Here is a 23,078-nt window from a genome sequence, read left to right as displayed (position 1 = left end):
TCCCATCTAGTTCACCTTAAGTTTTTTTTTTTTTTAAAGACCTATTTGCTTTATTTGAAAGAGTTACAGAGAGAGGTAGAGACAGAGAGAGAGGTCTTCCATCCACTGGTTCACTCCCCAGATGGCTGCAACAGCCGGAGCTGCACCGATCCGAAGCCAGGAGCCAGGAGCTTCTTCTGGGTCTCCCACATGGGTGCAGGGGCCCAAGAACTTGGGCCATCTTCCACTGCTTTCCCAGGCCATAGCAGGGAGCTGGATCAGAAGAGGAGCAGCTGGGACTAGAACCAGCACCCATATGGGGTGCCTGTGCTTTAGGCCACAGTGCTGGCCCCTCACCTTAATTTATATATATATATATGTATATATACAAATTTATATATTTGAACGTGTATTATATTATACATATATATAATATACATATATATAAATTTATTTATTTGAAAGGCAGAGTGATAGAGAGCTCTTCCATCCCCTGAATGACTTCCCAAGTGGCCACAAAAGCCAGGGTTAGGCTAGGCTGAAGGCCGGAGTCGGGATCTCCATCCTGTTTTCCCACGTGGGTGGCAGGAGCCCAAGCACTTGGCCTATCTTCCACTGCCTTCCCAGGCGCATTAGCAGGGAGCTGGATCCAAGCTGGAGTAGCTGGGGCTTGACCCTTCACTGCAGTGTGAGATGGCAGAGTCAGAGGTACAGCTAAACCTGCTGGTGCACGACACCAGCCCTTATATTATTTGGAATTAGTTTTATAAATTTTATTTCAGGAAATATTAGCAATGAGTCCTTGAAACCAAAAAAAAAATCTTTGTATGGCAAATTTTGTCCCTTTTTCCTGGATAAACTAAACTCAGGAGTTCCATTTTTAAGGGACTATTATTTGGAAAAAGAGTTTTGCGCTAGCCCCTAGAAGCTGCCACACTTAAGTGCCGGGAGGGACAGCCACAGTCCATGTACGTGATGTAGAGGCAGCAGTAGTACGCTCTTTTCCTGCTCAAGAGAAAGGCCAGAAGCCCAAGTTGCCTTGTACTGAGGTGTAACACATTTCAGAAGACAGCCCGCTGTTCAGTTCTTCAACCCGAGTGCAGGTGACAGTGGAGAGGAGACCCTGGCCAAGTCCGACAAAATACACACTTCTCATGGTTGCTTTTGTACCAGACACTACCTATCAAATAGACAGCACAGTAGGGTGTACAGGGCTGGCACCTCGTACCCCATGGGTTTCCACTTTACTTCTCCTTCTCTGTTGATTCCTGTCGGAGGGACTCAGGAACCCCGAATGGTTTCAGATCCCATGAGTCGGTTGCGCCTGACGGCGTCTTAGTAGCAGAACAGCTTGAGTAGGGCTACCTCCAGGACAGCGAGCAGCAATGCAGGTGAAGTAACTAGTTTTTGCTTTGATCCCTTTACAGTTTGACAAATACCCTACAAAAGTTGACCCATTCTACCGGCACAGTGTGAGTCCTTTACCATGCTACCCATTGAATGTAACTGCTTTTCCATTTTTGTGCGCTTGCCACAGACCAGTAAGCGACCAGCAGCCTTCCTTAATCATCTTTTGCAAGAGTTCCCATTGCTCCTTTATCACTCTGGATGCTTGCTTTTGTGGCATTTTGCTTTTGGTAAAGATGCAGTATCATCTTCTGAATCAAAAGATCAGAAGCTTCCCCGAAGACCTGAAAGCAAAGTTGAGCCTCACTGGGAAGACAGGCGTCCCCTGTGCAAATGGGGAGGGGGGGTTTGCAAAGTGCGGTCATGCGTGGTGCTGGTGAGCCCAGAAACAAACCATTTCAGTCACCAGCAGAAATGCCATAAACGCAGTTTCTGCGATTCAACCTGAATTACTTCCTCTATCTAGAAAACCCCTTATCCTTTTGACTCATCACTCTTAAAAACAAAAAATAAGTAGGGTTTTGTTTGCTTTAGACTCCATGTACAACCTTCTTCCTTGTGACTGGTGCTGTTCTCCTGAACTTGTAAAACTTGACAGTAAAAATGTCATTTAATGAAGAGACTTAAAATTGAAACAAGGATTGTTTTTCTCAAAAAAAAAAAAAAACACACATCATTTTTTAAACTCATTATCTTTCGAAAAAAATCTTGTTTTAAAAAGATATTTTGGAACTTAAATTGCTACCGGTCCACCAAGTTATTTACATGTTTAGTACTTGTAAGACAAGAACTACTTTCGATACAAATTCCTTAGCCGTTTCACCATGATATTTTGATTATGGGATGAATACTGCATCATTTTTATCTGCAAATTTGCAAGTTTCTTTGCTCAGTGGTTTATTTATATTTTTAAATGAAACTGCCCCCTAAAATAAAGGTTAATAATTGCGTAGAGCCAACTATTCTTGCTTTGATTTTTTAGACAGTGTTATCATTTGACATTTGACCAGGAGTGCTCCTTAAGACATCAGCAGAGACTGCATTCCTCCATACTTTGGGCCAGATAGACACTGCATGAGCCAAGAGCTTAGCTGAAGAGTCAAGACCAGGAAATGCTAGAAATCAGGAAGTGCTTAATCCGCGGTTTAGTGAGAATGTGAGAGAGGCCCTTTCCAAAAGGAGTTAGGAAAGTGGTAGTCAAGTAAGTCCTTTCCCCCTCCCCCCACAGTGTGGACCACATTGTTCTGCCCAGTACTGTGACACAAAAACCTTTTTTCAAATAGGCATGCCAAGCCCAGTAGAGCTACGGGTTCCTTCTTTGGGTCTGTCCCCTGAATGGTGTCCTTCTGCCCAGTCTGTACTTTGCTGACTTAAATTAAAGGCCGGCTAACAAAATAATTCTTGTGGAAAGTCCAGTGTGCTCAACAGGTGGTTCACATTTACTTCTTAGGACCAAGCACACTGCCTTTTTTGTATGCACACCCCACAGAGAGTCCTCGGTTTAAAGGAGCCCAGAGGCCTGAATTTTTGAAAAGTTGAAATGCTTCCAGTTTTCAGTCGAAAGAAGGGAATAGTGAGCTCTGTTTATATTTTAAGAGGTCAGTAAAGGAATAAAGCTAAAAAAACAAGGGGAGACTACCCAGTGTCTTTTTTTTTTTTTTTTTTTTTTTTTTTGGTAAACATTAAAGGAAAAATGCCCACCTGGAGGCAGAGTAATAGAAATTTGAGTGTGTTTTACTGTGGCGTGTCTTTAATTACTCTGCTTTATACAGTGTACTGTGGGAGAGATATTTTATGTTATTAGTCGTAGTGGGTAATACATGAAGGACTTAGTCTTTCTCCCCTGCTTTGGGGATTAGGACGATATAAGGAGAATTAAGATGCTCTCAAGTATCTAAAACACAATTTTAGACTTAAAAGTAGTTTTAAATGAGGGCACTTGGCTTGCAATCACTGTTTAAGTGGATTTAGTTCAATATCAATTAGTCTGAAAACCTTTGCTGCATCATTGAAGGGAGCAAAATGAAATAAAGACCAATAGAAAAAACTACATAGTGCCCGCAAACAGACAAGATTGTGAAATGTGAATTTCAGTCATTAGCACTAATAGCTAGCATTAAGACAAGCTTCCATTATTTTTGTGTGTGTGCATTTTTGACATACGACGCAACTGTGAAAGTGGGGGTTGCTTACATAGCTGTATGATGGTTTGATCAAAGTCCATGGACCCAGAGCAGTGGAGTCTGAGAATCGTTGGATTCGCACAAGGAGGGAAAGATGTGTCTATTTCGTGTTCAGTATTGCACTACATGCTTCCCTCGGCTGTGTTCTCTCTGAGCTAGTGATCCCAGAAAACTCATAGCCTTCAGACTCGTCTCCCATTACCACGTGGTCAGACTCACCTGTCAAGGTGGTGGCTCTGAGTAGCCTCCCGTGAGCTCTCGCTTAGAACCGGCTGGAAGCGTTAGAAGTGCTTTGAGTACCTGGAACTCAGCAAACAAGAACAGTTAGAAAGTACACCACTCCACACTATTGTAATCTGTCTTCTGGAAAAAGGGGCAGCCCACTGCAAGTACACACCGAGTCGTTTTTGCTTTACCCTTCCCCAAATATTTGTCATCGTTTTAGACGAGAAAATTAAGTTGTCCTCTGGAACTGCCGCTTCTAGAACAACCTAACGAAGCGAGGGTTGTGAATTTGCTCTCACTTGCTCAAACTCTCAGAAACCTAAAAGTACTAATTGAGTTTTAATGGCATCAAATTCTGGCACTCATAAAGACCTACTTCTTTTTCTTCTTTCCCCACTCCCCCCTCCTCTTTTTTTCTTCTTCTTCTTTTTTATTTTTTTTTTCTAATTAACTTGTAATTTTCTGGGCATCTTATTTGGCTCAGCATCCCTCCTGTTTTTGCTAGGCATTAGAATCTCCAACCATTTAGGATTTCTATTCAATTTACCAATTAATAATTAGAAAAGCTCCCTTTCTAATGATGTCCTCATCTGGGACATCATTTGTTGGCTGATTGATTCTGAACTACTTTTAACTTTTGCAGTTAAACATTCATGGCACATCTGTGTGATCATTTCATCATGGCTTCTTGGCTAATAGCATCAAACTGAGATTACTTGGCTTGCTAATGTGATGTCTTTCTATGGGGAGGGAATTTGAATATATCACTTGCCTCCGACTAAAATCATGTTTTTCCCTCTCCATCTCTGGCCACAGCTCTTCCATTCCTATCCTCCTGCAGTATCGGGCATCCCCCCTATGATCCCACCCACTGGCCCTTTTGGTTCACTCCAAGGAGCATTTCAGCCGAAGGTAAGAAGCCTTACAGTGCAAACACACGGGCATGTTTCTGAGTGGAGCCCCAGGCCAGCGGTGCAGGTGGCTTCTGCATCCTCCTGCCCGCACCGTGACTGCATTGGTCAGATCCAAAGTGACCAGGGGCATCAGAATGAGAATACTTTTTTCCCCCAGTCCCTGTAGTTTGCAACCTCAGCAAAAACTTCATTTTCAATCAGCGCTACCCATGTAATCTCAGTTGAGCTAAGATTTCCTGTGAGACTTAAAATACGTGGAATATATATACAAATATATATATTATATATTTTTTTCTTACCAATACTGTGGACCTAAGATTCTGGTCAGGAACTCTATGAAATGTCAGACACATGTGCACCAAGCTGACCCTGAGGGATCGGTTCTTAACCAATGCAACGTTGAGTCTTGAGGGATTGTACTAGAAGGGGGGAGGGGACGACACTTCCCCAGCTAGAACTGTGTCCTGTTCGTTGTGTCAAGGGAGAAATCTGCTCCTCGCTCTCCCTCATTTCCCTCCTGAGCCCCCATCAGCCCCCTCTCGACTCTCTCTGTCTCCCCCCACCCAAACCACCCTCACCATGGTCACACTTGCCACAGTCAAGGCTCTGTCCCCAGTTCTAACGTCCTAGTGGGAAATTTGCCATTTATAATAATTAACGAAGTTTCTGCCCAGGGAGTGACAGTGTAGTTAGACACGGGCCACAGGTCAACACTGAACAGTAATTTTTTTAGAATCCTTTACCTGTTGAAAGCTCGGCTCACTGCCATGCAAGAACAGTAGTGCAATGCGCTTCTTCCGTTGGTAACCGCCATCAGATTTAGACTAAGATACTTGGCTGTGTGTAATGTCCGCTTCCTTTTTCTCCCCCATCTCAGTCCAGTTTGGGGCCGGACTTTCCCAGGGTGAACACACAGAAACTAGAAACAAGGAGAGAAATTAGACAACTTCAGAAGCGGGAAGGCCACTCCTTCAAAATCGCGTGGCACCTGCTGGGGGCCGCGGTTGCTATGCAGGGCCGTGTGGTGGTGACTTTTCAACTCCTTCCCCTCATCTGCTCCTCACAGCTCCCTGGGGCTGTCGTCTGTCCCCTCCAGGTTGCCACAGACCTCCGATGCATCCCCAAACAGACTGGTGGGTCATTTAATAAATTAGGCCATTTCCCTCACTCACAATTATCCAATCACACAGAAAACTACATCTGGGCAGGAAAGTGTCTCTGCTGGTGTTGGAATGGGCCTTTCCAGGCCATCTTCCTGATTGAATATGTAGAGTGCAGCTCGTTAGTGGAGTTCTTCATATGTATGCAAATCAGGCTGTTAACAACTCCAGCCTAATTGTTAGTTGTACTGCGGCTGATTGCTTTGCTTTGCTTTCTTTCAGTTTTTTTTTTTTCCCCCTTCTCCTTGTAGGCAAGCTTCCTGCCTAAACTTGAGCTCTTTTTCCAAACGAGTTCAGTGGCTGCTGTGGAGGGGATTCATAGAAGTCGTGATTTCTTACATAGAGTCGCCAGAGCTGTTTTCCGAAGGCTTTCCTCATGGAAAAGTCGGGACCGGGCTCAAAGTGGGCTTTCTGTTGTTTGTTAATTCCAAGGACAAAAGCCTACATCGAAAGTTAATGTCGTTAGTGATATTTAAGAGTAGCGGAGGGAATAAAAAAGGACGAGGCAACATTACTGGAGAAATCATTTAATAATGGGTCTGCGTGGTCCCTAAATTAGGTTCTCTCGTCCCATTTTCCACCACTGCTAATGAGTAATTACCGAGTGTAATTCCTTGTTATTATCTGCCAGTTAAAATGTAGAGAGTTGGCTTAATGTCTGTAGGAATACTTTCAGTTATTCTGATGAGGAGCACCTGATCCTGCAAATGCAAATAACGTTCACTTACACGTTTCTCAGAACGCTCAGCTATAAAGCAAACGCAAGACAGTGGCCGCCAGTGCCGCGGGTTCCCTAGGAGGAAGGGGAGTGTCAGGGCGGCCACTGTGTGTGGTGCTTGTCTCCTTGCTCTGTGACAGGTGCTGGGGCTGCCTCCATGTCCCTGCCAGAGAGGGCGATTCCTGGTCAGGGCCTCACAAAGAGCTCAAGCAGTCAGTCAGGTGGGGGTGGTGTTTCAGGACGAGGCAGACATGAGTGAAGGTTGACTTCTGTACTTTTAGAGGGAAGGCAAGACCTTGCTTTGCCGCCTAATGTTTTGTGCTTCCTAAACTGTGCCCTCATTAATTTGTAGACATCCAACCCTATTGATGTCGCTGCTCGGCCCGGGACAGTGCCACACACTTTACTCCAAAAGGACCCGAGGGTACGTATGTGCACAGTCAGGCTCATCACAGGTAACACTGGGAGTGGGGCGTGCATTTGCAAGAGTCACCCGGCCCAGAGTTCACACCTTGCATGGCTCAATGTGAGTACGCACTGTTCAGGTCTGTGCAGGACAAGGCCAGGGACCCTTAGGAAACAAAAATCTCTCCCAGGGAACCAGCTTGCCATTGGGAGAGAACCAGAATGGCTTACGCTCTTAACCCAGAAAGTACACACTGGTAGCTTGTGTGGTTTCTCCTTGACGGTTGTCTTCTCAGTCCACATCACCTTGGGTTTCTCTCACTCAAAAGAGCTGTATGTGGAATGTTTTGAATGGAAAAGCAGTGTCCGGACACATGCACACACACACACACACACACACACACACACACACCTCCTTGAGGCCAGGATACTACCCACCACACAGCTCTTCCGGGCTCTATTTTTAATGTGATAGGGAGTCTGTTGTGCTGGAGAGCTAAATAAAATCTCCATTATGATCTGGCTAGGTCATGTATTGATAATTTCTACCGCTGCCAACCTCCCAAAAAGAAGTTATGCGATAAGTATAATCTCGTCTCATTGATTGTTGCTCATATTTATCTGTAGAGTGAATGTGAGAACCTTTTACAGTGTTGCCTTTCTCCCTGGGTAAAGGCAGTCAGAAATTGATGACCAGGGTTAGGTAGACATTTAAAACGACTCAGGTAGGTAAGTGTGTTTTCCTGATGTTTTGTGAACCTCTTGAAAATATCTAATACCGGTCCTTAACGCCAGAGTGAGTGTCGGTACAGAGAGCCCACTTGTCCAGTGTCTCCCCTGAGACGCCCTCACTGTCAGGCTTCCGCAGGCCGTGGTCCCTCACCCCCTCTCAGCATGGTCTGGAAGGGCCAGGCAAGCTCCTGTGTCACTCGAGCAAGGCGTGTGGCCAGGGGCCACCGCCTGTGATTGAAGGTGCACAGGGACTTGTCAGCCCCCGTGTTCCGAGGCTCCTGCCGTGGGGGAGGGGACACTTGGCACTTTTGATAGTGTGAAAATGGGTTAATTATTCTCTAAAAGGGCTTCATTTAAAAGTAAAATTCTAACATTTTAATTTCCCCTCCTAATGAAGCACTACAAATTTGTTAATTAGAGCAATTGTTTGAGTGACAGGCGTGTAACCAAGTTGTCATTTTCTCTTCACAGTTGACAGATCCTTTCAGACCCATGTTAAGGGTAAGGACGCTTCTTCTCGGGCTGTTTTGCAACCTCTCTTTGACTCCCTGTGGGTTAAAAATACAAATCCATGACAAGGAAGTAAGCCATAGAAATGGTAGCATAAAACTTCAGAACGTTGGCACGTGGGTTTTTCAGGTGCTGTGATTGAAAATGGCCTAAATCAATTTGCTTTCAGTGTTGGGAGAATCCTGTCTGGCTAATGTTTATTTAGGTAACATCAAATTCCGACTCTCTCGTTCTGGTAGAAGGTTGGACCAGTCGGAAGGTGGGGGGAAGAACTCAAGTTGCAGGCCCTTGGAAAGACAAATACTGATCCGAGTGCTTTTATTTTGGCTGGTAGCTCTCTGTTCTGCTCCCACTAGCAGTGACTTCCCATGGCCACTTGACCTATTTCTCTGTACAGAAAGATATTGTGAGCATTGGTTTGTTAACATCTGGTTCAGTTGAAAGGTCTTGAGACCTGCAGACTGGCTGGCAGATGACTGCTGGCTTAGGGGTGGGGTGGGGGACAGACAGGTGGACGGTTGAGTGGACCAGGGATTCCCTGCCAGGCTTAGCCCATTTCTGGTGCATATAATCAGGTGACTTGATTTCTGCAAAGGGAAATAGGATCGTGTCATCACTTGGGTGAGGCGGTATATTCTTTGTGCTCCCGGATGACCCACAATTTCAGTGCAAGAGAAGAGAACTGACCCCAGTCTTGAATAGAAGTAGATATTTCAGAAACGGCTCCTTACTATAGATATAAACCACAATGGTAGGATGGGGCTGCGTTTTCTTGGTTCTGAGCTGTGGGTAGACTACTTAGTGGGAAGGAAATGGAGTGAGGTGGTCTCTGCCCTCCATTTGCCGAGAAAGAATACACCTGCATTTATTTACCCCAGAGAGGGGATCCGGATCTATTCCCCAGAGGGAAGAAGGACTTGGTATCTGCAGAGACCAAGAGAGTAGAAAGAAGTGGGTTCTCCTTCTTTTGTTTCTTTAACGTAGAACTGAATAGCGCCCGTCGTGAGTGGCAGTTGACTGTTGGGTGACGCACTCGTGGTCACTGATCATGAATGAAAATGGGGTGAAGTTCTTTGTGCCACGCTGGGGGTTAAAAATGACACGGGCAGTCTTGGGGGAGGTTACTGCAGGTTCTGTCCCCTCTCTTGTTTGGATTGGATTCAGACTTTCCCTAATTAGCTCTTCTGAGGAGCTGATTTGCATTGGAGCATGGCGGGGTTTGTTAAGGAGGCCCTCGGTCTGCCAGCTGGCACCAGAAGAGAGAGGGAGCAGAGACAAAGTGGGATTCAGGCCTTTTTGGGCAGTAGCCGAAGGCTCCGGCTCCTGTGGGAAGAGCGGGGTGCTGACTGTGGCTCCCTTGTGCCTGGAAGTTGAGAGCTGCTGATGATGAGAGGCGTTTGGAGGGTGTAAGGCTCTCGTTTGTTTCACGAAAAGGGGCTTGGCGGCCAAAACCCGCTGAGAGCTGGGGAGAAATCGAAGGTGCTTTTCCCCCAACGTGTCTTCCTCCTCACCACGTTGCTGTTTCTTGTTTCAGAAACCAGGGAAGTGGTGCGCCATGCATGTTCACATCGCCTGGCAAATTTATCACCACCAACAGAAAGTCAAGGTCAGTGCAGCCTTCCTGGATGAGGAAGGAGTGGGGCTGGGGGCATGTGTGTGACCTGCTTGGGTGAGCCTGTTAAGGTAGGAGCTAGAAACAGATCGTAAAGGCCCTTAAACAAGAAGGATCAAATGCAGACGCTGTTTGGAAATTTTTTTCTTTTAAGATTTATTTATGTATTCAAAAATCAGAGTTACACAGAGAGAGGAGAGGCTGGTTCACTCCCCAGATGGCCACAACGGCCAGAGCTGTGCCAGTCAGAAGCCCGGAGCCAGGAGCTTCTTCCAGGTCTCTCACGCGGGTGCAGAGGCCCAAGGACATGAGCCACCTTCTGCTGCTTTCCCAGACCATAGCAGAAAGCTGGATCAGAAGTGGAGCAGCCAGGTCTCAAACTGGTGCCCATATGGCATGCCAGCACTGCAGGCCAGGGCGTTAACCCACTGCGCCACAGCGCCATCCTGTGTCTGGAAATCTTGCTATGAATTAGGGAAACCATCAGTAAAATTATGCAACAGAAGCAAAGTAGCTCCCTGGTGGTGGTGTTTGGAGGGACGATGCTCCCAGACTCCTTTTAGCAATGCATATCACTAAAAGTTACTCTTCTAGAAGTAGTGTCCAGTTAGCATTGACCTCCCGCGTAGCCCTCCTGGTGACCAATGACAGGCACTAGAATGCAGTCTGGACATGCCAGCACCACCTGGAGCCGGCCACCCGAACTGTCCACAGTTGGTCCTTGTTTGTCATATTTTCATCAGCCATCCCTGCTTTCTTAGAGCTTTGTGATACAATTGAGAAGAGCTGAAGACGATGGCCGGCGCCGCAGCTCACTAGGCTAATCCTCCGCCTGCGGCGCCGGCACACCGGGTTCTAGTCCCGGTCAGGGCGCCGGATTTTGTCCCGGTTGCCCCTCTTCCAGGCCAGCTCTCTGCTGTGGCCCGGGAGTGCAGTGGAGGATGGCCCAAGTGCTTGGGCCCTGCACCCCATGAGAGACCAGGAGAAGCACCTGGCTCCTGCCTTCGGATCAGCGCGGTGTGCCGGCCGCAGTGGCCATTGGAGGGTGAACCAACAGCAAAAGGAAGACCTTTCTCTCTGTCTCTCTCTCTCACTGTCCACTCTGCCTGTCAAAAAAAAAAAAAAAAAAAAAGAGCTGAACACGTTCCACAAGAGACCTGATCTGGAATCAGTGTCTGGCTTGGCGAGCAAAGGAACTAACAAGTCCCAGTTTGACAGTCTGGAAATCTGTGAGACTGTATAACTATGCTTGAAAAAAGAAAAACAAGAGAAAACAACCAAGTTATTCCAACAGCCCTCCCTTTAATCCACTTCCTTCCAAACTTGTAGTCCTACCAGCATGTGGGCACCATCCTGAGAAAAACACAACAGGACGAGAAGCAAGGCAGGAGAGCTGCAATGTAGGGCCGGGTGACTTTTCCAGAAGCAACCCAGTGAAAAGGAAAACCTCCTTTGGTTGCCCAGATACCTGCTCCCACTCCTAACAGCCCCACCCAGTGAGGTGTGCTCATGTTTACTGTACTGGTAGGCAATGTTTAATTAGAAATCTTGCAGTTGAGCTCTGTTAAAAGAATTAACTAGATGGTGGCGATCGGTTCAGTTCGCTTTCTGTTCTGGTTTGCGCCTCGCAAGGAGACGCCAGGGGAGACACCCCTTCCTTGGACCTCCTTGGGTTAAAAGGAATGAAAGATGTTGTCTGTGCCACTTTAGCGACTTCTCTTCCGTCAACGCGCCCCTGGCGGCCCGAACATTCATTATCCCGATTCAATTAGAAAGACCTCTTAAGTGGGAGGTGCCTCAGTTCCCCCTTCCCGCTCGGCAGGCTGTGTGGAATCCCCATGGCCCGTTTGGCTTCGTGGGCCCTAACTTGTGCTTAATGGAACTGTGCTGCGTACCATGCGATATTAGCACTAAATAATTTGGCGATGCGATTAAGGGAGGCACTCCAAAGATTTTTAGAGATTTACAGTGAATGAGAAGTTTGATTGGGGGCTTCTTTGGCGATTACTTTATTTATGGTGGAACTTTCATTATCGTATTCCCTGTGGATTGGAGCAGAAATTGCATTATCCGCTTTCTCTAACATTCGTTAACTCGTTCATTGAGGCACGCAACCAGGTACCTGTTGAGAGAGCCTGGCACCAGCTCTCTGCTTATTTGCTTACTGGCCCAGGCTCATCTCTCCCAGCAAGGATCAGGGTGTGTGTCTAGAAAGTGATCACACTGCTTTGTTCTTCCAAGAGTTATTGCTTCCAGCTTGAGGTGTTCATATACGCTTCCCTTTATTTTATTCTGAAGATTTATTTATTTATTTTAAAGAGAGAATTACAGAGAGAGAGAGAGGTCTTCCACTCACTCGTTCACTCCCCAGATGGCTGCAACATCCAAGGCTGGGCATGGCCAAGGCCAAAGCCAGGAGCCAGGAGCCAGGAGCTTCTTCCAGGTCTCTCATGTGGGTGTAGGAGCCTAAGCACTTGGGCCATCCTCCACTGCCTTCCCAGGCACGTTAGCAGGGAGTTGGATCATAAATCAAGCAGCCAGGATTCGAACCTGTGCCCATATGGGATGCCAGCATTGTAGGTGGTTGCTTTACCCGCTATTCCACAATGCCAACTCGAGTTTCCCTTTAATTTCTTTTTTTAAAAAATTACTAATTTGAATGAGATAGAGATCTCACATGCACTAATTCATTCCCCAAATGCCCAGAACAGCCAAGGCTGGGCCACATGAACGCTTAGGAGCCAGGAACTTAATCTGGGTCTACCACGTAGGTGGCAGGGGCCCAAGCACTTGAGCCATCACCACTGCCCCCGTGGTGCACTGGAATTGGAAGAGGAGCTGGGATTCAAACCCAGGCACTTGGATATAGGTTGTGGGCTTCCTAAGTGGCACCTTAACAGATACATCAAATGCTCACCCCAGGTTTCCCTTTAATTGGGAGAGATGGGTGAGTAGGATTTTGATCCCCTGAGTATGGCCAGCTTCCCTCACCCCCGACCCTTACATCACGCTGTGTCAGTGTGGATGCCTTACTGGCTGCTTCCTCTATGGTACAGCAGGACTAGGATCACCCAGAATATGAGGAAGTTTGAGGGGGAGCAAGGATGGGCCTCCCATGAGTGCGAGATTGGAAGAGACTCATAAGCGGGCTGCAGGCAGTGGAGGGGCATGAGATGGGAATGCAAGGGAAGAGTGAGCGGGAGCTTCAGACTCCAGGGCCCCAGCCCACAGGAAGAGGACAGTGCTTGTGTGGGGGAGGTGTGAAGCCAATTCAGAGACGAGACTGGGAGCCAGTTTCTGCAGCTCTAGGCAGCTCTAGAGCACAGTGACCAGAACGAGTACCTTGAGAATGGACAAATCAGAGGAAGCGGGAGGCACACGTTGGGATGCCCGGGGGTTGAGCTGCCACTTGCGATGCCAGCATCTCCCGTCGGAGTGCTGGTTCAAGTCCCGGCTGCTTTGTTTCTTACGCAGCTTCCTGCTAATCCACCTGGGAAGGCACTGGAGCACGGCCCGAGTACCTGGGCCCCTGCTGCCCATGTGAGAGACCAGGATTTGATTCCAGGCACCAAGCTTTGCTCTGGCCCGGCCCTGGCTGTTAGGACCATTTGGAGTGTGAAACAGTGGTTGAAAGATCTCTCTGTGTCTCTCCCTCTTTCTCTCTGTTGCTCGGCCTTTCCCATTAAATAAAGAGAGAAATTTTAAAAAGTGCAAAGAGTGAGTTCAGTGAACAGCAAGAAGTTGGCAACATAGAAGGTTTTATTAGTTACTGCTCTAGACCAACCTCCTCTTCCTTTGAGTAACTGGGAGTATGAGAAGAAAGAATGGCCCCTATTAGCTAAATGAATAGCCCCACTTCAGTTCTGTTTGTTTTTTGGAAAATATGTGACAAGGATTATTTGAAATGAGCTTGTAGGCCTGCAAATATTTCTTCATACCATTCCGTTACTAATGCATTGTGATCCATTCGAGAACAGCAAAGAATCTTTCAACAATTAATTTACACAGCAGATTATTTGTGCAGAATTCCTAATAAAAAGAGATTTAAAATACTGTCATTTTAAAATTTGCTAAAATGGGCATTTACAGCAAAGCAATCAACTGCTTAGGGAACAGTGGCAGTCAAAGCCAACAGGATAAGGTTTTGCTCCTCATTCTTAACAAGCCCTAAGATGAAACACTGTTTTTACCACTTACTACCACCCCACAGCGGGCACTGTTGACTCCGCTTGGGCTAAGCTGCTTTTTGACATTGGCGAGTTGAATGGTTGGTGAGTTGATACATGCCCATCGTTGTTTGTAAACTTGAACCTGAGAGAGCCTCAGAGCCCAAGCCAGAGGGCCCTTTGCAGAGTTTACTCTGTCAGTCTCGGGCTCTTCATTTATGTCTTTCATCCTGGGATTTCATTTTTTCTCATTCCCTTCAGAAACAGATGCAGTCCGACCCACATAAGCTGGACTTTGGACTGAAACCCGAGTTCCTGAGCCGCCCTCCAGGCCCCAGTCTCTTCGGAGCCATCCACCACCCCCATGACCTGGCTCGGCCTTCGACTTTATTCTCTGCCGCCGGTGAGTTCAGAGGGAGAAGGGGGAGAGCCAACGATGCAGCTCTCAGGTAGTTAAGTAAGTCCCGTTCGGGCTGTGTGCCGCCGTTACCTCCCCCCGTAAGAAAGTACAGTGGATGCCAGCTCGCAAGGTAGCGTCCCAGCCCAGCCGGGGCAGTGGGCGCTCTTTCACTGATGTGCCCTCTTTCAGCGAAGCAGCAAGCAGAAGTTGCTTTCCCTTTAAGGGGACTCGAATTTGCTTCTATATTAAACTAATGTAGGTGCCGTGGCTCACTAGGCTAATCCTCCGTCTTGCGGCGCCGGCTCACCAGGTTCTAGTCCTGGTCAGGGTGCCGGATTTTGTCCCGGTTGCCCCTCTTCCAGGCCAGCTCTCTGCTGTGGCCAGGGAGTGCAGTGAAGGATGGCCCAAGTGCTTGGGCCCTGCACCCCATGGGAGACCAGGAGAAGCACCTGGCTCCTGGCTTCGGATCAGCGCGGTGCGCCGGCCGCAGTGCACCGGCAGCGGCGGCCATTGGAGGGTGAACCAACAGCAAAGGAAGACCTTTCTCTCCGTCTCTCTCTCTCTCACTATCCACTCTGCCTGTCAAAAACAAAAAACAAAACAAAACAAAAAAACCTAATGTCATTCACAAGGATGCCAAACGCTATTGAAAAAGATCAGAAAGCTTGCAAGAGTGGCTCAGAAGGAAGCAACGCCAGGAATGACGTACGGAGGCTGTTGCCCGTACGCTGGGAGCCCACGCAGCGCTCAGTAATTTTGCACCGTCATGTCCTGCCGTGCTTTGAGGGTCTGAGGATAAGGAAATACAATGAAAGGGGCTGGCGGTGTGGGCTGTGACAGGGAGGGAGGCCCACTTGGCTCCTGGCTTTCTCAGCTGCAGAACTTCATATTCACACCTAGCTGGCTGTAGCGATAGGAGACACCTAGGGGACCGTATTCTGTTCACCAGATCTGTGACCTGTTCATCAGGTCTCTATAATTCATTTAACCTCTGAGAACACAGGCTTCCAAATGTCTCTTGGGTATGTGGCCACCGGGAGTGAGGAGCAGCGCATCAGAGAGTTGCCCCTTTCTGCTCCAAGAACGCACAAACCAAGGCGGTGGGAGGAGGAGTCTGGGGTAGATGAGGGCGACCCTCTTGCTCTCTGGAGTCCTGATACACCGTCCCCAGCACAGAGCTGGGCTCAGTAAATCCTCAGAAGCGAGAATACTGAGCTCCCTAACTTCGTGCTCACGGTGCCACGTCGAATTCCTCCTTCTGGTCGTAAACAGTCAAGGGCTCCCGCTCCGTGATCCTTAGGGAGCGAGCTGCACATCCATACTGCCCGCTGCTTCCCCCAGGCTTGTATCCACGCCTCACTTTCGGTGGACCCGTGGCACCTCCGTTCAGGAAGAGGGAAACACCCCATTGCAAGAAATCATCCTGAAAACAGGCCTCGTTGCCAGAGCTAAGGAAGCCCCTGGAGGGTGGATGGATTTGCTGAGGTCTTGAGTTTCTCTCCATCTGTCTGTCTAGGGACACATCTGAAGGCCCTGTTGCCATGGCACCGAGGCCCCGAGACAGGCCTACATTAAGAGCAATTTTGGGAGAGAAATAGAGAGATTTCTCCCTGGCTCCCATTTGAGCCAACTGGATGAATTGGCTTTTTTTTTTTTTTTTTTTTTTTTTTTTTGCTTCAATAATTCTGGAACTGCCAGCATCCCTGGGGCCCCTGGGCTGAGCAAAGCTCTGGTCTTCATGGAAGCATTAATTAGCTTGTACTACACAGACAGTATGTGGCCAACATTCTACTTAGCTGGCAACACTGGTGATGCGTAATGAATATCCCAAGATATATTCACTTTGTGGGGCAGGGATGTCATTTTTTTTCACTTCCTCGCTGGAAGAGAGGCTCCCATCTAGGGCTCGAGACAACTCCCCCAGGTGCCTTCAAATTCAGACTGTGACCGACGCCTCTCCTCACTTTTGTGGCTTCCTCCATACAATGCCAGGCCCGCGAGACCCTTGCAGCCCCAGGAGCCGTGGTCCAGAACATAACTTGAATCACTGGACGTGCAGTCTGTTTCCCTGAGGGCTTTTACACTTGTTTATAGGATCAGAGAGAAAATGTATGGGATTATGCAACAGCAATTAGTAAATTCATTAATCCAGGCCCTGTTTATGCTTGCATTCTGGAAGGTAATCTTTTCTAACATAAGCAGCGTTGGATTTTACCCAAAATGGTTATTTGGTTAAAGAGTTGTAGCCGGTATTTATAACTCGCACATCGCTTGTTAAATTCAGCCGCTTTCATCTTGCCATGGGTACTAAAGCCTGCATAAACAGAGAGGCGTCTCCGGATGACCTTGGCAAACCTCTCCTCTTGGAGCCATACGTGCCTCCCAGTGAGCCGCCTCTTCCGCCATTAGCCCTGCTGTATGAGCCCACTGGATGCCCTAAGCTTTCCCAAGTGCTGTTCTTCCCTAACTCGCATAGGCACCCTGCCTCCTGCCTTCCGTTCTCAGCCTCCTTCAAGGAACGGATTTGAGGCGTCCTAAATAAACCCATGGCAGGCACTCTATACCGTAGGGGAGCCAGTGTGGGTTAAAGGGGGAACCGAAGGAAAGAAGACAGCTAAATTTGATCTCAGTTCCCTGGCAGCCCAAGTAAGGACTAATAAAGCCAGGCTGAAGATTTGTGGTTTGGAAAACATACCAGGTAGCTAGCTTTTCCTGGCACTGGAAATTGAGAGACATGGGCACATTGCAATTGGTCATACCCCGTGTGACTCACGGTCGCGCATTTCCTGGGGCTGGGTGCCGAGGGCAAACACAGGATTCTGTGAGGGTCCTGAGCCGACGAGACGCTGTGGGGATTCTGGAACATTCTCTTTCACAGTGGAAACATATCCCCTGGGATGCCCAAAGAACATATCCCATGGCCAGAGGTTCCTCTCCATAGGGAATTTTTTTTTTAAACCCACAGCAACAAACACTTTTATTTAACAAATGGTTAAAGCAGAGAGTCAAAAACATTAACATTTTAAAAAAGGAAGAAGTACTGTAGTACTATAGAACAGAGAAGAGCCTCGATTCATGCTTGTTACCCCGGCATTGGTTCAAACCTCGCTCGGTGTGGAACCTGCACGCTCTCCCCACGGCCCCTTGTCTCCGTGTTCCCAATACTGAGTGCCCCCTTTCTGGACTTGGCGTAGCGCCTGCAGGAGCCTGGGTGGGCTTCAGCCACGCCCTTCCTTTCACGTAGTCTCTGGGGTTGGGTGGGGGGGGTCCATACACAAATTGGAACCAGTTGTAGTCTAGAAAGCTGGCTCTTTCCCCCCCACCACCATGATTTTGTTACAGTTCAGCTTGGTGTTGGTTGACGTGGTTATGTTTGACTTCACAGGTGCTGCACATCCAACCGGGACCCCTTTTGGGCCGCCGCCTCATCACAGCAACTTTCTCAACCCTGCTGCGCACCTCGGTGAGTTGCCCGTCCCCGGTGCGAGCTGGCACGCATGGCTCAGACGAGCGTCTGCTTGGTTGGCCACACTCCCACTGCCACTGCCGACCTAACAGGAACCCCAGACATCTCACCTCTCACTTACGCCCACGGTGATGTGTCCCTCGGGGTCCTGACACATGCCACCCACGCGCAGGGTGTCACAGCCCACATGCCACTTTGCTCTCCACGGTAGTGGTTCTGCCCTGACTTGACTGACAGGCGGTGCTGTGCGTGAGAGCTGATCCTGGTATCTCAGAGAACCTCAGGTCGCAGCATCCTGCCCCTGCGCAGTGGAGGAAGACAGTGAACTCTTGCCCCGTAGCTAAAGTCCATTCTAGGAGATGAAACGGAAGACGCGGTGACCACATGCCCTGCCTGATTCACGTGTCTGCCTAGCAGAGCTGCACGCTTTTTGAGGCTTTTGTTTATTTCATAGTCTGCAAATGTACAAGAGGTGACACTGAAGGCGTCGTCTCGTTTCTGACCTGTTAGAACCTGCAAAGCCTTCCCTGGAGCAGGAGGGCAGTGTAGACCATTGCGGCTCCAGTACTGGCCCCCACTGGGCCCACGGAAAATGTGCAAGGTGCACTGTTGTGGATAAAGAGCCCTCCTTGGCCGGTGCCGCGGCTCACTAGGCTAATCCTCTGCCTTGCGGCGCCGGCACACTGGGTTCTAGTCCCGGTCAAGGCGCCGGATTCTGTCCCGGTTGCCCCTCTTCCAGGCCAGCTCTCTGCCGTGGCCCAGGAGTACAGTGGAGGATGGCCGGAGTGCAGTGGAGGATGGCCCAAGTGCTTGGGCCCTGCACCCCATGGGAGACCAGGAGAAGTACCTGGCTCCTGCCATCGGATCAGTGCGGTGCGCCGGCCGCAGCCCGCCGGCCGCGGTGGCCATTGGAGGGTGAACCAACGGCAAAAGGAAGACCTTTCTGTCTCTCTCTCTCTCACTGTCCACTCTACCTGTTAAAAAAAAAAAAAAAAAAAAAAGAGCCCTCCTAAGTATCTCACCGGTTGTAGTTAGTACAGTGAGAGCCTTTCACGCCGTCCCGTGGGAGTTGTGCAGACCAGGTCTGGGGAGACGGGGCCCCGTGGGAGTGCCGTGCTTCACCCACTAGAGGCCCGTGACCCTGTCCGTCTTCCCCATCTCGCCTGCAGAGCCTTTCAATCGGCCGTCCACATTCACCGGCCTGGCGGCAGTTGGCGGCAATGCCTTCGGGGGACTTGGAAACCCTTCAGTTAGTGAGTATCTCTAACCTTTTAACACCTGCCTTTGGACTCTTCATCTCCTCTGATCTCTATGTGGCTCAGGACCTTTCTAGATAATAGGAAAGCGCTGTTGGGAAGCAAATTTGGGTAATCCCGCAAAAGCAGATCCAAGCAATGAGCTCCGCCCTAAGTGCGCAAAACCCACTGATGAGACAGGTTTCTGAGGGTCACGATGGGAATGCAGGTGATCGGTGCAAAAATATGCCGCTGTTCAAAGTTCACCCACGTTCCATCTCCACTCCCCAAGACCTCCGCTAGAATTGAAGGCAGTCTTCGAGTTTCATGTTACCTTTGCTACGAGTGAGATAAAAGCATAAAAACACAAGGAAAAAGCGCTGGCAGACAACAGCAGACCCAGATAATCAGGAGTTGGCAGCATTTGGGGGTGGGCTTCTGGCACACTGGGATGCCTGCAGCCCACAGAAGAGTCCCTGGGTTCAAGTCCTAGCTCTATTTCCAGCTTCCTGCCAATGTGCACCCTGGCAAGGCAGCAGGTAATGGCTCAAGTACTTGGGTTCCCGTCACACACATGGGAGACCCAATGGAATTCTTGGGTTTCTAGCTTTGGCCTGGCCTGGCCCTGGCTGTTGCGGGCATCTGGGGAGTGAACCAGCAAATGGAAGATCTCTGTCTTTGTTTCTTTGCCTTTCAAATAAATAAAAATAAATTCTAAAAAAATTTTATTTGAAAAATAGCAGCATTTCAGCATTTCATCCCCCATAACCTGGGAGGGCTGTCAGTTTGCCCCAGTTAAAAAGTCCATCTAAAACAAAGGAGGGGGCTTTTTTCTACCAAGGGCCATTTGCATGTTTATAACATATTCATGAGCCATGCAAAATGACCAACTTAAACATTCACCCTCTGTCGATTTCAAGCCCCACCTGCTGTTACCTCAGCAGGACCAGAACAAATGATTTCCCAGGCCTCATACGGACACGCCGCACCCCAATCTCGAGTGGCCACCCCAGCTCATGTTCTGAACATTATCCACTCATGAACACTCGGCTAGTTTTTCCTAGATGCTCCTTCTCTGGGGGCCCAGGAAACCTGAAACTATAGCTCGCGGGCGAATCAGCACCATTTGGTCTTTATGGAGACCTTGGGCACTGCCGCGTCCCGCGTCGAGGTCAAGGCCCTGTCTGGCCACACACACCTGTTTTGGTTTGCTGGCTGGAGCAGCAGTGGCGTTAGCAGGCTTAGGAGCCCAGGAGGGCCACTCTGAGCTGACACTGCTCTGAGTCGCACCACCCCAACACACCCTTCTGCATGTTCAGAACTTCTGCATGTACCACGTTTGTCTCACGAGGCGATTCTCATACCTGTTTGGTTGCTTTTAATGCTCCCCCGACACGCCCACTTTTGCTTGTGGTTTAAAAAAGAAAAGCTGTGACAGCGTAGGACAGCGTTCCTCTAATGAATTTGTTAATCTCCTTTCCTTTTCCAGCTCCCAATAATATGTATTCATTTTAACTCTGAATGCTGTTAAAAGTTTTTTGGTAAGTACCTTCATTACAGCGGATTATATAATTTCTCTTAAACCTTTTTGTTCTCCACTTCGCCATTTCAGCACCCAACTCAATGTTCGGCCACAAGGATGGCCCCAGTGTGCAGAGCTTTAGCAACTCTCACGAGCCCTGGAACCGGCTGCACCGAGCGCCTCCGTCGTTCCCGACCCCTCCGCCCTGGCTGAAGCCGGGGGAGCTGGAACGCAGCGCGTCCGCTGCAGCTCATGACAGAGATAGAGATGTAGATAAACGGGACTCGTCTCTTAGTAAAGATGACAAAGAAAGGTACGCAAAGAAAACCGCTCGAGTCCCGATGGGGGAGCCCACTCTGCCGCGGCCCGTGCAACCGGCCACTCGCCCTCCCCGTCCCGGCCTCGCGCTTCAGCCGCGCCCCCGTGGCCCCAAGCTCCTTCCCCGTCAGCGCCAGTGACAGCCAGCAGCCCCAGAGCGAGCACCTGCTGGCCTGTGGGGTCTTGTGAGCGCAGAGGCAACGTAGCAAGGCGCAGGATTCCTGTCCCCGGCACAGGCAGGCCTGCAGGGCACGCCGAGCCCCCGTGAGCGCTAGTGTGTCCTCACACCACTCTTTGTCTAGGAGCCAGGGAGCTGGAGCTTTGGCGCCAACACACACAGCATGACTCAGAACCATGTTTGCTTTCAAGTCCGTGCGGTCCATTTAACCATCCATAGGTTTTGCTCTCTCTTTCGTTTTGTTTTCTTTTAGAAAGTCATGTTTGCATCGCCTCATATTTTTCTCAGCTTTTGTTCAAACTCTCAAAGCCTGGGGCTCACGGATGACTAATGCAGTTGTACTAAGCTAGACTTAGAAGCAGCGAGAGGTTCCGGTTTTGGTGGTGTAATGGGCTCTCTTAACCATTGCCATCCCTGTACTCGGTAAGCCGTGCCTACAAAGAGAAGTCACCTTAAAGAGGGAACGTCTTGTAGTGTTTTTTCCTGAGGAATGTCCAAGCAGTCTTGACAAAATATCTCTTTTTTTCCCTTTCTTTAGGCTGTCGTTATTTTAAACAAACTGATAAGCAGGGCACACAAGATAATGCTTGTTAGAAAGAACCTGATACCAATTTATTATATATATACATATATGTGTGTATATATATATATTTATAGTGTGTGTGTGTCTGCCCTAGCAACTGAAAAGAATCCAGTTTTGCAGGCTGTAAACGTGGTAGATTAGTACACACTCCTCATCAGCCATCACATGGACCGCTTTCTTTCTTGCATAAGGAAGACACACATTTCCCTTCGAGGCAGGATGATAAAAATCTCTTAAGCAGCACGAGGGTTCACAGCATTCAGCTCTGGGCTGGGCACTGCCAAGGTGAGGCGCGCCTGAGCCTCGCAGGGAATGAGCCCACCCCAGGAGCTCTCCTGAGACGGTTCCTCGTGGGGTAGAGGGCACCTTGTGGCCAGCAGGCCTCTTTGGGGTTTTTTTTGATGGAATCAAAATGGCCTCTTGGGTTCCAGCCAGGAAACTTGTTGAAATATACTCTTTGTCTCTTTAAAGTGGACTCCTCTGCTCAGCCTTTACATTTCAACAGGGAACAACTTGTAGGGGAGCCCTCTTCAGCTCTGCCCCTCTGGCCCTTGGGGTCTCTGCTCTCACTGTGTCTGTCTTGGGCTTGTCCCTCAGACAGCCAATTCTGCATCTTGACTCCCCAGGAAAGTTTTATCTTCTTCTTGTTATTGGTTTGCCTTTTCCGCCCGGTCTTCTTAAAACCTCCATCCGAGAGAGCATTCCAGAATTCTCAGTTCACATCTTCCTTCAGGGCCATTCTTGCAAGTTGCTCGCGGTTTACCCCGTGAGGTGTTGTGTGGTTGAACCTGCCTTTCCTCCATCTTCTCATCGGGTTTTGGCCCCGTGGGCCTAACTAAAGCTCCCGCCTCCTTCCACACCTCCCTTGTGTGCTGAGGCTCAGAGACCGAAGGCACATTTTGCATGGATTTCAAAGATCTTTTGCGACAAAATGCTTTTCAATTCCATCTGTCCTTGAACTTGTTGAAGTACCTTAAACTCCTGCTTCCACTGGCTCTGTGTGTCAAAGTTGGAGGAAAAGTCATGTGTGCTTGTGGGCCCCAGAACGTTGTCCCCAACACTGGCTGATCTTGAGAGTCTCAGAAGAGGCGTGTGTTGCCACATCACTCTCTCCCTACCTACCTTGGTCCATCCTGCCTTGCTGGAAGCAAGTCCTCTGGGGTCTTGAGCGAGGCACCTGGGTCTTAAGTAAAACTAGACTTATCCCCCCACCCCCACCCCGAAACTACGCCCCTCACCCTCATCCCTCCTACTTCACCCCCGTGAAGAGTCCTCTGACATCCGGGGTAAGTCAGTTCAGGGTGGCCGGCCCGATGGCCCTGCCCAGGGCGCGTGGGCCGCCTCAGTGACCCTGGGAGCCACACC

At 49.0% G+C, this 23,078-nt stretch overlaps 1 protein-coding gene across 9 annotated transcripts in view; it reads left to right on the top strand.

Annotated features, from left to right (window-relative positions):
- Positions 1–23,078, top strand: part of AUTS2 (activator of transcription and developmental regulator AUTS2) — a 1,249,738-nt gene that overhangs the window by 1,225,101 nt on the left and 1,559 nt on the right. For 5 of the 9 annotated variants that reach the window (XM_051847919.2, XM_051847918.2, XM_051847921.2 and 2 more), the window contains 9 exons: positions 1,407–1,451; positions 4,611–4,706; positions 6,939–7,010; positions 8,195–8,224; positions 9,768–9,839; positions 14,273–14,414; positions 17,797–17,874; positions 19,047–19,130; positions 20,725–20,947. In XM_051847919.2, the coding sequence (XP_051703879.1) occupies positions 1,407–1,451; positions 4,611–4,706; positions 6,939–7,010; positions 8,195–8,224; positions 9,768–9,839; positions 14,273–14,414; positions 17,797–17,874; positions 19,047–19,130; positions 20,725–20,947 (842 nt within the window). The remainder of the gene's footprint in view (positions 1–1,406; positions 1,452–4,610; positions 4,707–6,938; positions 7,011–8,194; positions 8,225–9,767; positions 9,840–14,272; positions 14,415–17,796; positions 17,875–19,046; positions 19,131–20,724; positions 20,948–23,078) is intronic. The other 4 variants (XM_051847925.2, XM_051847924.2, XM_051847923.2 and 1 more) reach the window with 3 other exon arrangements.

This window comes from Oryctolagus cuniculus, chromosome 19, assembly GCF_964237555.1.
Source record: "Oryctolagus cuniculus chromosome 19, mOryCun1.1, whole genome shotgun sequence".
Classification (NCBI taxonomy): Eukaryota; Metazoa; Chordata; class Mammalia; order Lagomorpha; family Leporidae; genus Oryctolagus; species Oryctolagus cuniculus.
Note: the sequence above shows the minus strand (reverse complement) of the source record. Positions and strands in the feature narration are given on the sequence as shown.